This window comes from Dermochelys coriacea, chromosome 17 (genome assembly GCF_009764565.3).
Source record: "Dermochelys coriacea isolate rDerCor1 chromosome 17, rDerCor1.pri.v4, whole genome shotgun sequence".
Lineage (NCBI taxonomy): Eukaryota > Metazoa > Chordata > Testudines > Dermochelyidae > Dermochelys > Dermochelys coriacea.
The window spans coordinates 157774-174233 of NC_050084.1; the positions used below are offsets into that span (position 1 = coordinate 157774).

A 16460-nucleotide genomic window follows, 5' to 3' on the forward strand; every position below is an offset into this window, starting at 1 on the left:
GCCAAATTTAAACACAGACTCCCTATGACTCACAACCCCAAATTAGGGAAGAAAGAAATAACTGACCGGCCCATTTTATACTCTTCCTGTTTGTAGCCTAGATGTTTCACAAGCACAGCCACTCCATCATGGGGCCGCCCTTCCCACGTGGGCCACGTTTCTGAACACAGTGATTTGTACCTGGAAATAGACAAGTGAGAGACTTCAGAATGAGAAGTAAAATGGAGCACTTCTGCAGGGTACAAAGGGGGAGTCACAGTGCCTCTCCCTCAAACAGAGATCCATTCTGGTAACCAAGACCTTTTAGTTAACCAGATTACATGTTGTTTGCTGTATAGAAACTTCCTGTTCTGAACACAGTGCAGAGATGGTGAGGGAGAACAGATTTGAGACAATTATTGTAAATCCCACCTCTGCAGGAAGATTTCATATTTCCGGCGATAAGCAAAACCAGCTCTGCGCACTCTCAGGTTCTCCATCAGGCCTAAGTACTTCACTTGATGTCGGATTAGAACTTCATCAAACCGACCTAGAAATCACATAAATGGTAGAAAAATATCACATTACAGCTGTCCTTCAATCTGGGAAAGGAACTGTTCTGGTTTCAGCTCTTTGTAATAACTCTGCCAATTAACCAACTAGATCAGTGGTGGCCAACCTGAGCCTGAGAAGGAGCCAGAATTTACCAATGTACATTGCCAAACAGCCATAGTAATTCGTCAGCAGCCCCCCATTCCCGCTCACACCTCCTCCCACCAGCAGCTCCGCCGATCAGCACCTCCCCCTCCCTCCCCACATCTCCCGATCAGCTGTTTCATGGCATGCAGGAGGCTCCGGGCGGGGGGGGGAGGGAAGGAGTGAGGGCATGGCAGACTCAGGGGAGAGAGTGAGAAGGGGTGGAGTGGGGGCAGGGCCTGTAGCAGAGCCAGGGATTGAGAAGTGAGCACCCCCCAGCACACTGGAAAGTTAGCACCTGTAGCTTCAGCCCTGGAGTTAGTGCCTATACAAGGAGCAGCATATTAACTTCTGAAGAGCCGCATGTGGCTCCAGAGCCACAGGTTGGCCACCCCTGAACTATACAACAACTAACTTTGCCATCAGGAACTCAGCCAAGGTGTCAATTAAGTGAACATTTCATTTGCCATGTGAAAGTCAGCCTTCTTCACCCATACAGTACTAAGAAGCTCTCCTTCATATATAACAGCCAAATCCAAGGCTGGCCAGCTCAATACCAGTTGTGTAGTGTTATTAAGAACTCTAGGGACCACGAGGAGTCTTGAAGGCTGGTTATGTAGGATTGCCAGGTGCCCAGTTTTCGAAAAGGGACCCTGGTGACTCTGGTCAGCACCGCTGACTGGGCCTTTAAAAGTCCGGTCGGTGGCGCAACAGGGTTAAGGCAGGCTTCCTGCCTGCCACGGGCTCTACACGGCTCCCAGAAGCAGCAGCACGTCCCCCTCCGGCCTCTAGGCGTAGGGGCACCCAGGGGGGCTCCACACGCCCCAAGCACCGGTTCTGCAGCTCCCATTGGCCGGGATCTGTGGCCAATGAGAGCTGCAGGAGCAGCGCCTGCCGATGGGGCAGCACGCAGAGCCGACTGGCTGCACCTCCACATAGTAGCCGGAGGGGAGACATGATGCTGCTTCCGGGAGCTGCCTGAAGTAAGTGCCTCCCCTAGCCTGCAATCCCTGCCATGCCTCAACCCCCTACCCCAGCCCTGATCCCCCTCCTGCCCTCCAAACCCTTTGGTCCCAGCCCGGAGCACCCTCCTACACCCCAAACCCCTCATCCCCAGCCCCATCCCAGAGCCCACACCGCATCCCCTTGCCCCAGTGCCCTGATCCCCCTCCTACACCCCAACCCCTCATCCCCAGCCCCAACCCCACACCAGAGCCCGCACCCCATCTCCTTGCCCCAGTGCCCTGATCCCCCTCCTGCACTCTGAACCCCTCAGGCCCAGCCTGGAGCCCCCTCCCGGACCCCAAATCCCTCATCCCCAGCTCCACACCAGAGCCTGCACCACCAGCCAGAGCCCTCACCCCCCCACACCACAATGTCCTGCCCCAGCCCACAGCCCCCTCCTGCACCCTGAACCTCTCATTTCTGGCCCCACCCTGGAACCTGCACCCCAGAGCCCATACTCCCTGCCTCAGCCCAGAGCTCCCTCCCACACCCCAACCCCCTGAGCCAGCCCAGTGAAAATGAGCAAGTGAGGGAGGGGGGATGGAGTGAATAAGGGCAGGACTTCATTGGAGGGGATTGGCAGGGGGCGGGGCAAGGGTGTTCGGTTTTGTGCAAATAGAAAGTTGGCAACCCTACGATTATGTTGAGTCTTACTATGGGTTGTTCAGTAAAATTGTTGAAAAAAAGCACAAAACAGATTAAAAGAAATATAAACAGAATTTGCTGGAGCTAAAAGAGCTGCTAAATAGGTGGTTTCAAGGTTTCTCATAAGATTACAGATTTGTTACAGCAACATACCCAAACCTTTCTATGGGGACAAACATATCCACATATGAACGACTTGGAAATGTGATGATGGACAAGGCTTCGATTTCTTTGGACCAGTAAGCAGGTAACCATGATTTAAATCTTTGATTTTAATAATGTTTTGTATTTGTACTTTTTAGCTATTTTCCTAAGGAAAGGGTGATTCTCATTAGTTGGTAAAACATTAAAAAAAAGTTATTTTCAACTAACATTAATTTTGGTGCTTCTTTTTGCTAGCCAGAAGGATACAATATATCTATACACAGTTACATAGCTTAATTTACACTTATTTACATTTTTAATCTCTACTTTTTTTTAAATTATGTTAGGAAATAATCATTTAATAAATAGAAAATGGTAAATGATGTAACCTTTTACCTGTGATTTGTGTCAAGTTCAAACAGCAATTCAAATTCAATGGAAAAATGCACAAAAAACAGCATTTTAATTTTTTTAACAAGATAAAATTACCTTTGAATGAACTGATTGTTTCTGGTCACCATGTCCTTCAAGATGTTAGAACTAGATCTCATTCTCTTCCACCTAGTTTTATTCATAGATTGGAAGAGGAAAACATGCTTTCCTGCTTTTTCAACTCCCAATTGGTTTCTTAATTTTTAATCAACTAGTCATTGAACTGAACTAGCTGAATAAACTGAATGAAGAAAATATTTTCTCTTCACCTTCAGAAGAGGCTACTGCTGTCCAAAGTTGGTTTAGCACTTCAACAAGAGGAGGAGGTTACTCACCCTGTGCAGTAACTGACGTTCTTTGAGATGAGCGTCCCTGTGGGTGCTCCACGTCAAGTCAAAGTACGTCCTAGTGCCTTTGATTGGAGGTTTCTCCAGCAGTACCCCTATGGGCTCCACATGCATTGTGCCTGCCTCTCAAGCTGTCAGTGTTTGACTAGCCTGTGCACAGCCTGTGCTCCTCAGTTCCTTCTCTACAATGGAGTGCATTACGAATTCCGAAGTAGAGGGGAGGAGGGCAGGTAGTGGAGCACCAATAGGGACACACATCACAAAGAACGTCAGTTACTGCTCAGGGTAAGTAACCTCCTCTTCGAGAGAGAGACGTCCCTGTGGGTACTCCACTTCAAGTGACTGAAAAGCAGTATCCCTTAGGATGGCTGGGATTTCAGATGAGGCAAGAAGGCTGTTGACACGACAGCTCTACCCAAGCTGGCGTCGGACGCTGCAGTGTGGATGAGAGCATAGCAATTAGTGAAGGTAAGGTTCGATACCCAAGTAGCTGCCTTGCATATGTCAGAAAGTGGAACATTACGGAGAAAGGCCGTGGAAGTGGAGACAGCACTGGTAGAGCGTGATCCAATTGACGTAGGAGGTTGTATTTGCCTGAGTTGGTAACAAAGGCGTATGCAGTCAGCAATCCATTTGGAAAGTCTCTGTGTAGAGATAGCATTTTTCTGTGAACGCTGAGTAGAAGAGACAAAAAGTCTGGGGGGGTTTCTAAACGGTTTTGTTCTAGCCAGGTAAAAGGATAATGCTCTGCGATCATCAAGAGTGTGCATTGTTGTTTCAAAGGCATTAGCGTGAGGTTTGGGGGGAAATGTTGGGAGGTGTATAGGTTCACTGAGGTGAAAGGAAGAGTGTATCTTAGGTAATAACTTTGGATTCATGCGGAGTGTGACCTTATCACGGAAGAACTTGATATACGGAGGGTCCGCCATAAGTGCCCCCATTTCTCCTACTCATCTGGCAGATGTGATTGCTATGAGGAAGGTGGTCTTCATGGAGAGGTGGAGAAGGGAGCAGGTAGCCATTGGTTCAAAGGGTTTATCCATCAGGGCTTTCAGGACTAGGTGTAAATCCCAAGGTGCAGAAGGCTGTTTCACGTCTGGGTATAACATCTGGATACCCTTCAGGAACCTTTTGGTGACTGGATGGGCAAAGACGTATGAGGTGTTGTACCTCCTGATAGAACAATTATTCATGAGAGGGGTCCCTGAAAAGGGACAGGATGGGTGGGATGTAAGGAGAGGAAGGGGATGGCATAACCCAATTTGATAATTTCCAGGATCCATCTGTCCGTAGTGATGGTTTTCTGGTTAGCCAGGAATGGACGCAAACGGTGTCCAAAGAAATGGTTGATTGGAGTTTGCGCTGAACAGGGTGCAAGGTTTTCTATACCCTCTACCAAGACTTCAAATTTGTTTATTTGGGTTAGGAGGGTGGTTTGCCATTGTTTGCGGAGGATGACGTTGTTGGTTCCTGGGCCTATGCCGTTGTTGTTGTGTATCATATTGTCTTAAAGGTGGATGTTGCGCAAAGGTATGGTAATGCGATCGTTGGTATGGCTGATATCTATATTTTCTCTTCTTTGAGGCAGGTGTTTGGATACCTAAGGATCGGAGTGTGGCACGCGAGTCTTTCATGGAGTGAAGGACCTCATTAGTCATAGAGGCGAAGAGCTTGTCTCGATCAAAGGGGAGATCTTTGACTGTATTCTGTATCTCCTTTGGAATGGAGGAAGAAGCAAACCACGAGGTCCGTCGCATCATGAAGGCCATGGCTGTGGATCTGGCGGCTGTGTCTGCAGCATCGAGGGCAACTTGAAGAGCTCTGTGGGAGATCACTTGGCCCTCGGACACCACTGCTTTAAATTGTTGTCATTTATCCTCCGACACATCATCAATAAATTGCATTATCTTAGCATAATTTTTGTGGTCATATTTTGCTAAGAACGCCGCATAATTCGCTACTCTAAACTGCAAAGTGGAAGAAGAATACACTTTGCAGACGAAGGAGTCCAGTCTCTTGTTATCTTTGTCTGATGAAGTGGATTGGAAGTGTTGGTATTTGTTTTCTGATTGGCCGCGTCGACCACTAGGGAATTAGGTGAGGGGTGCATAAATAGAAACTCAAAACCCTTAGATGGGACAAAATATTTGTGGTCCAGTCTCTTGCTAGTGGCTGTTATTGTGGCTGAGATCTGCCAAATAGTTTTAGCAGGTTCCATAATGGCCCCATTAATTTGTAGGGCTATTTTGGAGGAGGTCGTAGCTTGCAGGATGTCAGTAAGCTCATGGTGTGTTTCAGGTATCTCCTCCAGGGTAATCTTGAGCTCCTCTGCTACTTTCTGAAACAACTCTTGAAAGTGGGCGAGCTCATCAGTGGTGGAAGTACCATGGCGTCTTGTGGTGTTATCGCTGTAGAAGAGGTGTGCGGGGCAGTGTCCTCTGTAGGGGTGGCAGCCATGTCAGGTCTTATCTGGGTTTCAGTGTAAGCCGGCAGTGGGGAGGATCTGACAGCTTTCCTCTGGATAGCCCGTGGAACACCTGAGTGTGGTCTGGTGTAGGTCCATGGACTCCAGTATGGCCATTGCCCGGTGGGGGGGGCATTGGTGGTTCCATCCAGGGACTGCCATACCAGTGTGGATAGCTGTGAGAATATGGAGATCATGCTGTAGTGCTTCTCCCAGTTGTAGGTAACTGAATCTGGGGAGAGTATTGGGAGGAAAACATCTCGTCATTGTATTCCTCTTCCTCGTCCTTGTCCTCTTCCTCCTCCCACACTTCATTGGAGGGGCTTACTGAAGGTAGGGTGCTAAAGTTCTCGGCACCAGTCTATCACCGAGACGAGGAGACTCAGGAGCATGGGACACCCTTAATTCCTCTGGCTGTAAAAACTGCGGTGGAGCTGACTGCCCAGGAGTTGGTGCCGGTGCAGCTGGGGCATCTGCTGATGCACCGAAGGGTGTCCCGGGGGTGCAAGCTGGCTCCGCGGAGTAGATGGCCCTGAAGTAGGCACTGCAATGGAGGCTGGAGGTCTTGGGAGGCTCGGTGCAGAGAGCAGCAGCTGTAAAAGCGGCGCAACAAGATCAAAGGATGGTGCTGCAGCCACCGCTTGTATTGCCAGCACCATAGCAGCTCTAGGCACCATACTGGCAGAAGTGGCCAAGGGAGAGCTGAAAGAGGTGGGCAACTGAAAGCCCTGAGCCTCGGCACCATGTAGTGGGGCAGCCGACTCACGGTAGGTGCCTGAGGTGCCTGCAGCATGAAAAGAAAAGGAGTACCTGTGGCACCTTAGAGACTAACAAATTTATTAGAGCATAAGCTTTCGTGAGCTACAGCTCACTTCATCGGATGCATTTGGTGGAAAAAACAGAGGAGAGATTTATATACACACACACAGAGAACATGAAACAATGGGTTTATCATACACACTGTAAGGAGAGTGATCACTTAAGATAAGCCATCACCAGCAGCGGGGGGGGGGAAAGGAGGAAAACCTTCCATGGTGACAAGCAGGTAGGCTAATTCCAGCAGTTAACAAGAATATCAGAGGAACAGTGGGGGGTGGGGTGGGGTGGGGGGGAGAAATACCATGGGGAAATAGTTTTACTTTGTGTAATGACTCATCCATTCCCAGTCTCTATTCAAGCCTAAGTTAATTGTATCCAGTTTGCAAATTAATTCCAATTCAGCAGTCTCTCGTTGGAGTCTGTTTTTGAAGCTTTTTTGTTGAAGTATAGCCACTCTGAGGTCTGTGATCGAGTGACCAGAGAGATTGAAGTGTTCTCCAACTGGTTTTTGAATGTTATAATTCTTGACGTCTGATTTGTGTCCATTCATTCTTTTACGTAGAGACTGTCCAGTTTGGCCAATGTACATGGCAGAGGGGCATTGCTGGCACATGATGGCATATATCACATTGGTAGATGCGCAGGTGAACGAGCCTCTGATAGTGTGGCTGATGTGATTAGGCCCTATGATGGTATCCCCTGAATAGATATGTGGACAGAGTTGGCAACGGGCTTTGTTGCAAGGATAGGTTCCTGGGTTAGTGGTTCTGTTGTGTGGTGTGTGGTTGCTGGTGAGTATTTGCTTCAGGTTGGGGGGCTGTCTGTAAGCAAGGACTGGTCTATCTCCCAAGATCTGAGAGAGCGATGGCTCGTCCTTCAGGATAGGTTGTAGATCCTTGATGATGCGTTGGAGAGGTTTTAGTTGGGGGCTGAAGGTGATGGCTAGTGGCGTTCTGTTGTTTTCTTCGTTGGGCCTGTCCTGTAGTAGGTGACTTCTGGGTACTCTTCTGGCTCTGTCAATCTGTTTCTTCACTTCAGCAGGTGGGTATTGTAGTTGTAGGAATGCATGATAGAGATCTTGTAGGTGTTTGTCTCTGTCTGAGGGGTTGGAGCAAATGCGGTTATATCGTAGTGCTTGGCTGTAGACAATGGATCGAGTGGTATGATCTGGATGAAAGCTAGAGGCATGTAGGTAGGAATAGCGGTCAGTAGGTTTCCGATATAGGGTGGTGTTTATGTGACCATTCCTACAACTACAATACCCACCTGCTGAAGTGAAGAAACAGATTGATAGAGCCAGAAGAGTACCCAGAAGTCACCTACTACAGGACAGGCCCAACGAAGAAAACAACAGAACGCCACTAGCCATCACCTTCAGCCCCCAACTAAAACCTCTCCAACGCATCATCAAGGATCTACAACCTATCCTGAAGGACGAGCCATCGCTCTCTCAGATCTTGGGAGATAGACCAGTCCTTGCTTACAGACAGCCCCCCAATCTGAAGCAAATACTCACCAGCAACCACACACCACACAACAGAACCACTAACCCAGGAACCTATCCTTGCAACAAAGCTCGTTGCCAACTCTGTCCACATATCTATTCAGGGGATACCATCATAGGGCCTAATCACATCAGCCACACTATCAGAGGCTCGTTCACCTGCGCATCTACCAATGTGATATATGCCATCATGTGCCAGCAATGCCCCTCTGCCATGTACATTGGCCAAACTGGACAGTCTCTACGTAAAAGAATGAATGGACACAAATCAGACGTCAAGAATTATAACATTCAAAAACCAGTTGGAGAACACTTCAATCTCTCTGGTCACTCGATCACAGACCTAAGAGTGGCTATACTTCAACAAAAAAGCTTCAAAAACAGACTCCAACGAGAGACTGCTGAATTGGAATTAATTTGCAAACTGGATACAATTAACTTAGGCTTGAATAGAGACTGGGAATGGATGAGTCATTACACAAAGTAAAACTATTTCCCCATGGTATTTCTCCCCCCCACCCCACCCCACCCCCCACTGTTCCTCTGATATTCTTGTTAACTGCTGGAATTAGCCTACCTGCTTGTCACCATGGAAGGTTTTCCTCCTTTCCCCCCCCCCGCTGCTGGTGATGGCTTATCTTAAGTGATCACTCTCCTTACAGTGTGTATGATAAACCCATTGTTTCATGTTCTCTGTGTGTGTGTATATAAATCTCTCCTCTGTTTTTTCCACCAAATGCATCTGATGAAGTGAGCTGTAGCTCACGAAAGCTTATGCTCTAATAAATTTGTTAGTCTCTAAGGTGCCACAAGTACTCCTTTTCTTTTTGCGAATACAGACTAACACGGCTGCTACTCTGAAACCTGCAGCATGAAAGGTGCTGAGCCGCAGAGCAGGAGTTATCAGAGACAGGAGAGCTCCTTTTAACGTTTTCTCTGAAGAACAGCTCCTGAGGGGGGAGGAAGCTGGCCGGTTTTTTGCTTTTGCTTTGCATCTGGAGGGCGTCACAGAGGTGTCAGACAGAGCTCTGAGAGAGTTTTCCAGGAGCAGCATTTTAAGCCTGAGCTCCCTGTCCTTGCGGGTCTGCGCTTTCAATTTGGTACAGTGGACGCATTTTTGGGGTACATGAGACTCCCCCAAACAGCATACGCATAGTGAATGCCCGTCCGAGATGGGGATGGCATCATTACAGGAGGCACATCTCTTGAAGCCTGGGGAGCCAAGCATGTCTGCAACCGTGGAGGAGTTGTTTTTTTTTAAGATCAAAGGACGGTGCCTGTAACAGCTAATGTAACTTATCTAAATAGTAACTCTAATGACTAAAAACTATCTAACTAAACTGAGAAACAAATTAACTAGCTAATCTCAAAGAGAACTGCTGAACTCCTTCTCTAGCCTGAGATGGTAGAGAAGGAACTGAGGAGCCCGGGTTGTGCATGTGCTATTCAAATACTGACAGCTCGAGAGGCAGGCACAGCGCATGTGCAGCCCATAGGGGCACTGCTGGAGAAATCTCTGATTGAAGGCGCTGGGACGCACCTTGACCTGAAGTGGAGCACCCAAGGGACATCTCTCGAAGAAGAAACTTTGGTTCCAGGGGCTTAGCCAGTGACTTCCTGTAGTTCAGTGGTTGAACCCTCTTTAAAACTTGGTAGCAATCATGTATTGCTTAATAATATTTTTGTATTTAATTTAAATTATTTTAATTTATCATAAATTATGCTTTGATATAGGTGGCCAGTTTTAAATTTTATTTTATATAGATTTAGTTTTAACAAATAAACCTTATTTGATTTAAATAAAAAATAATCAATTTTTATCCACTCTATCACCAGCACTGGCATTCCCACCAGGATCACCACCACCACACATGGAGGTTTGGGGATTTATCACCACATCATTGGGTCTTCTATTTCCTGAGCCTAGAAGACATTCTGACAAGACCACACAAGAAGGGGAAACTGGATAACATCAATATCTCTATAACTATATCCTGAATAACTGTTGCAAAGAGTCACATCTCAGAACTTTGCTGTGACCAGTTCAATAAGCTAACAGCAATTCTTACCTACCAGCAGTGCCTAATTGGGCCATGGGCCATGTGATGTGCCTATCATCTTCCTGTAACTCAACTGCAAGCACCAAGAACAGAAGTTGCATTTTCCTATCTGTTGCTATTCTTTTCTCTCTTTCCCTTTGTATGTTTGACATGTTTTGTCTTAAAAAGAAACAGCACCAATGACAAAATATCAGAGATACCACCTGAAATGGATTCTTTCCTCAACAAGGACACTTGATGACATTTAAGAGACTTTTAAGCAAGTTTCCCTTTAAAAGATGCTATGACAATGGGAGAGGGGAAGAGGGAGAATAAGAAAGCTCGTTAAAATGAAGAATTGAATTATGTTTCTATTTTTCAACTGTGACAAGTTTTAATGGTTTTCCCTTTTATTTTTATATACTTTTAATACATTTTATTGATAATTTCTTGTTTGGCGATAGAACACCAAGCAAAATAATTGTTCCTGGCAACAAAACCCAAACTCAAATTACTATTAATCTGATGACAAACAGTCAGCAACAAACATCAAAGCTTAAAAAACAGATTCATAGATTTTTAAGGCCAGAAGGGGGACCATTAGATCATCTTGTCTGACCTCCTGTATAACACAGGTCATAAAGCAGCCTAATAACTATTTTGGATTCTTTTGAGACAGAAACTAGGTAAAGAATCAGAAGGGAGAGGATCAGAACGTTGATGATGGTCATTCTACATCCTGACAGCACTTCTCCAGTGACTGAGTCATGGCTACGATGAGGGCAAGAAAAGAATTTATGATGAATACAAAATAGACACAAGCTTGTCTCTTTCATCAACAAAAGTTGGTCCAGTAAAAGATATTACCTCACCCATCTTGTCGTTCTACAAATCAATTATTTTATCTTAACAGAATTTGGAAAGCATCTTTTCCTGATCTGTGCTCCCAAGTTATAACTTTTGGTGTGAATTTCCTACACATTCCTAAAGACTGGAAATTGCCTGAAGCAGCAGACAAGAGAGAGAGAGAGAGAGAGTGTCACTAAAACCTTACCAGCTTGTTTAGCATCATTAGGTTTAATGCAGCGAATGTATGATGGCTCCTTGGACATCAGAATTTCCATTAGTTTGGACAGACTGTTCTTAAACTGAGTTGCCGCCTAGAAGAAAGAAGACTCAGATATGACTAGTTTTTGTGACACTGAATCACACACACAAGGCTAAGAACAAGTTTTTCAGTATCAAAGCTTTAACATCATGGAACTCCTTTTACACCACGAAGTTAGAGAGAAGGAGACATTATCTTCAGTAATTGGAAACGACTATGCTTCAATCCAACAATTGTGTTCTTACCGTTTCAGGTCTCTTTTTATCTGTCAACTCAGTCCTCTCAAAACAATGATTTATGATGGTATTCTCTGAGTTGCACATGGTCTAGAAAGAAACAGCAGAGGACAAATGCATGAGAATTGTTTAAAGCGGACTGGACCAAGTACTAGAATGTGTATTTTTGGGAGTTGGCAAGGGAACAGATGAGACCCAGTTTGTCTTTTCTATCTCTAATTTCTATGATAAACACCAATGATAAAACAAACTCTGGGACCTCAGGTCTTTTTACATAGTGTACCCATGTGAACAATGCATCCTGAAGACTGAAGGGTCCAAGACAGAGCTGGTACCTTTACAGCCCACTCCATTCTCAACTTGATCCTTTACAATACTCCACAAAACAGGCAGTTCTCGATCGACACTCACCTCCTTCAGGTTCCGAAATAGAAGATCATTGTTTTTATCCAGAAAACCTAGAGAAAAAACAAACAACTCAATCTGCTGTGGCTGTTTCATGGGAAGTCCTCCCCAGATAGGCAGGACCTTGAGCTGGAAAAGTAATTTGATTTATCAAATTACATATTTAGATATTATGTGAATGTATTAATCTGAACAGCAGGAGATAGGAGAAAAAGGAAGCGTAACTGTCTGAAGTGGAGGAAAACGGGGACGGTAAGTGACCCTGGTGTCAGGCAATGGTGTACTTGTTATGTAACATTTACCTGTGACACTGTAGGTGACCTCTCCAGCATAGTGCAAGAGACGGAACTCTTCTCGGCCTAAAGACTTCCGAGTCTTCTGGTCAGCCAGCTTATGTCTGGGGAGAAAGCAAAAAGGCTTAATGGGGAGAAGATACTAGCCTCAAATAGGATTAATCTACAATTACTACTGATGCTAAGTACAGAACCACCACAGCTCTTGGCAGAGGGATGGGACCAGAGGAAAACAGGCAAGCTGACACTGTGTTTCTCTCTAGGAACAGCGATACTAAAGTAAATGGGAGCCACAGACAAGCAACTATCACTTTAGTCCCAGAAAAATATTTGGACTTGTTCCAAAGGGATAAGTGATTAACTTTTTAGAGGAAAGGGGGTCAAACTCTGTGTGCATGTGAAATCACACTGGAGACAGCAGGCCAGAGACCTGAAAGTTTCTGGCAACAGAGATTAAGTTATCAGGGAACCCACTCTGGGAGAATGTCACAAGGATAATATCATTCAGACCTTGAATTGAGAATATGAAAAGGTTCAGGGATGACTGAAAAAAACTGGCTTTGGTGTTGCAGTTTTTAAAATTACCATTCTAAAAATTTTAAGCACAGGTTAGACAAACACTTGTCAGGGATAGTCTAGATAATAGTTAGTTCTGTTATGAATGCAAGGGACTGGACTAGATGACTTCTCAAGGTCCCTTCCACACCTATGATTCTATGAAATGGAGATAAAGCAACCTGAAGGGTAAAATTAGGGACTGAAAACCCAAAAAATTTGTGTGGAGGCCGAAGACCTGCCTCCATAAGTAGGACTCGGTGGTGCCGCTCTGTCCATAAGGGTCTTGGGGTGAAAACCCTTACAGATTTTACAGCCGTCTCCGAGATGCCTCTTGCCCAGACACTTAAGGCACAAAAAGTGCGGGTCACTTCTTGGCATAAAGCTACCACAATCCAATCATGGTTTAAAGCCTGGAGACCAAGGCATACCCTGGTGCCAGGGAAAAATGGGGAGAAAGACCCCCCCCAAAGGATACTTGTAAGAAAATCCACACTAACTATAAACTACTATGCTGCTAAATCTAACTACGTACATGAAGAGAGAGATACTGCAAAGCACGTGCTTGTCAAGGCAAGAGTAGTAGGGAGTTCCAGCTAGCCATCACAGGTGGTAAGAAGGAACAGAGTTGAGGTCGGGTCAGCAGGGCCCTATATTGGGCACCATGAAGGCATGACTCCAGAGGGCTCCCAGGCCAACCCTATGGATACTGCTAGGGGAAAAATCTTCCAGCTGTTGTGCACACAGCACGCACACACCTGATTGGAATTGACATGAACAAACACTTGAAGAACTACCTGCATTTCTCCAGTTTACTTATGAGAATGTCATGTGGGACTATGTCAAAAGCCTTGCTGAAGTCCACTTGTACTATATCCACCGCATTCCCCCTATCCACCAAACCAATTACCGTGTCAAAGAATGAAATCATTCTGGCTTGGCATGATTTGTTCTTAGCAAATTTATGTTGGCTGCTAGCAATCACCCCTTCATCCTCCATATATTTGCAAATTGTATATTTTATATATTGCTCTAGTTAGCTTCCTAGGTATTGAGGTCAGGATGACTGGTCTACAATTTCTATAGCTCCTCCTTTTCCCTTTTTAAAGATGGGTACTACATTAGCTTTCTCCAGCTCTGCAGGACCTCTACTGTCATCCATGAGTTTGTAAATATTATTGCCAGTGGCTTTGAGATTTCTTCAGCTAATTCCTTCAGCATCCTGGGATGAACAGCATCAGGCCCTGCTGACTTGAATTCATTCAATTTAGTCAGAAGATCTCTGACGTGTTTTTTACTTATCCTGAGCTGTGTCCCTTCCCTTTTATTGTCTCTGCTAACTTTGTTAGTCATCCGGTCACATTATTTTTTTGTGTGAAGACTGAAGCAAAGTAGGCACTGAGCAGCTCCACCTTATCATCATCTTTGGTTACCAGCTCACCTTCTCCATTAAGCAGCAGCACCACACCATCCCTGATCTTTCTTTTTTGTATGACACATTTGTAGAAGCCCTTCTTGTTGTCTCTAACATTTCTTGCCAGTTGCAACTCATTCCTTGCCTTGGTTTTCCTGATTTTGTTCCATCATGCTATTCTCGTGTCCACTTCCATAGCCCTTGTCCACACTAGGCGTTGAGGTCGAATTTAGCAGCGTTAAATCGATGTAACCCTGCACCCGTCCACATGACAAAGCCCTTTTTTTTCAACTTAAAGGGCTCTTAAAATTGATTTCCTTACTCCACCCCCGACAAGGGGATTAGTGCTGAAATAGGTTTTGCTGGGTCAAATTTGGGGTACTGTGGACGCAATTAGACGGTATTGGCCTCCGGGAGCTATCCCAGAGTGCTCCATTGTGACCGCACTGGACAGCACTCTCAACTCAGATGCACTGACCAGGTAGACAGGAAAAGGCCTGCGAACTTTTGAATTTCAATTTCCTGTTTGGCCAGTGTGGCAAGCTGCAGGTGACCATGCAGAGCTCATCAGCAGAGGTGACCATGATGGAGTCCCAGAATCACAAAAGAGCTCCAGCATGGACCGAACGGGAGGTACAGGATCTGACTGCTGTATGGGGAGAGGAATCCATGCTATCAGAACTACGTTCCAGTTTTCGAAATGCCGAAACATTTGTGAAAATCTCCCAGGGCATGAAGGACAGAGGCCATAACAGGGACCCGAAGCAGTGCAACGTGAAACTTAAGAAGCTGAGGCAAGCCTACCAGAAAACCAGAGAGGCGAATGGCCGCTCTGGGTCAGAGCCCCAAATATGCCGCTTCTATGATGAGCTGCATGACATTTTAGGGGGTTCAGCCACCACTACCCCAGCCGTGTTGTTTGACTCCTTCAATGGAGATGGAGGCAACACGGAAGCAGGTTTTGGGGACGAGGAAGACGATGATGAGGAGGTTGTAGATAGCTCACAGCAAAGAAGCGGAGAAACCGGTTTTCCCGACAGCCAGGAACTGTTTCTCACCCTGGACCTGGAGCCAATACCCCTGAACCCACCCAAGGCTGCCTCCTGGACCCACCAGGCAGAGAAGGGACCTCTGGTGAGTGTACCTTTTAAAATACTATACAGGGTTTAAAAGCCAGCATGTTTAATGATTAATTTGCCCTGGCATTCGTGGCTCTCCTGGATATACTCCCAAAGCCTTTGCAAAAGGTTTCTGGGGAGGGCAGCCTTATTCCATCCACCATGATAGGACACTTTACCACTCCAGGCCAGTAGCATGTACTCAGGAATCATTGTAGAACAAAGCATTGCAGTGTATGTTTGCTGGCGTTCAAACAACATCCGTTCTTTATCTCTTTGTATTATCCTCAGGAGAGTGATATCATTCATGGTCACCTGGTTGAAATAGGGTGCTTTTCTTAAGGGGACATTCAGAGGTGCCTGTTCCTGCTGGGCTGTTTGCCTATGGCTGAACAGAAATGTTCCGCAGTGTTAGCCATGCGGTGGGGGAAGGCAAACTGCGACCTTGTAACGAAAGCACATGTGCTACGTATGTAATGTTAACAGCAAGGTTTACCGTGAAAGAGTGTACCCATTGTTCTATAAAATATGTCTTTTCAAATACCACTGTCCCTTTTTTTTCCTCCACCAGCTGCATGTGTTTCAAGGATCACAGGATCGTCTCCTTCCCAGAGGCTAGCGAAGATTAGAAGGTGAAAAAACCGCACTCGCGATGGAATGTTCTCTGAGCTCATGCTGTCCTCCCACTGACAGAGCACAGACGAATGCATGGAGGCAGACAATGTCAGAGTGCAGGAAAGCACAAAATGACTGGGAGGAGAGGTGGCGGGCTGAAGAGAGGGCTGAAGCTGAAAGTGGTGGCAGCATGATGAGAGGAGGCAGGATTCAATGCTGAGGCTTCTGGAGGATCAAACTAATATGTTTCAGTGTATGGTTGAGCTGCAGGAAAGGCAGCAGGAAGCACAGACCACCGCTACAGCCGCTGTGTAACCAACCGCCCTCCTCCCCAAGTTCCATAGCCTCCTCACCCAGACGCCCAAGAATGCAGTGTGGGGAGCCTCCGGCCACGCAGCCACTCCACCCCAGAGGATTGCCCAAGTAACAGAAGGCTGGCATTCAATAAGTTTTAAACTTTTAAAGTGCTGTGTGGCCTTGTCCTTCCCTCCTCCACCACCCCTCCTGGGCTACCTTGGTAATTATTCCCCTATTTGTGTGATGAATTAATAAAGAATACATGAATGTGAAGCAACAATGACTTTATTACCTCTGCAAGCGGTGATCGAAGGGAGGTGGAGAGGGTGGTTAGCTTACAGAGGA

At 46.1% G+C, this 16460-nt stretch overlaps 1 protein-coding gene across 9 annotated transcripts in view; it reads right to left on the reverse strand.

The window, feature by feature from the left end:
* Positions 1-16460, reverse strand: part of MYO1C (myosin IC) — a 164092-nt gene that overhangs the window by 27073 nt on the left and 120559 nt on the right. For all 9 annotated transcript variants that reach the window (XM_043499331.1, XM_043499332.1, XM_043499333.1 and 6 more), the window contains 6 exons: positions 12126-12220; positions 11830-11876; positions 11428-11508; positions 11129-11234; positions 412-529; positions 67-180 (listed from right to left, as the gene is read on the reverse strand). In XM_043499331.1, the coding sequence (XP_043355266.1) occupies positions 67-180; positions 412-529; positions 11129-11234; positions 11428-11508; positions 11830-11876; positions 12126-12220 (561 nt within the window). The remainder of the gene's footprint in view (positions 1-66; positions 181-411; positions 530-11128; positions 11235-11427; positions 11509-11829; positions 11877-12125; positions 12221-16460) is intronic.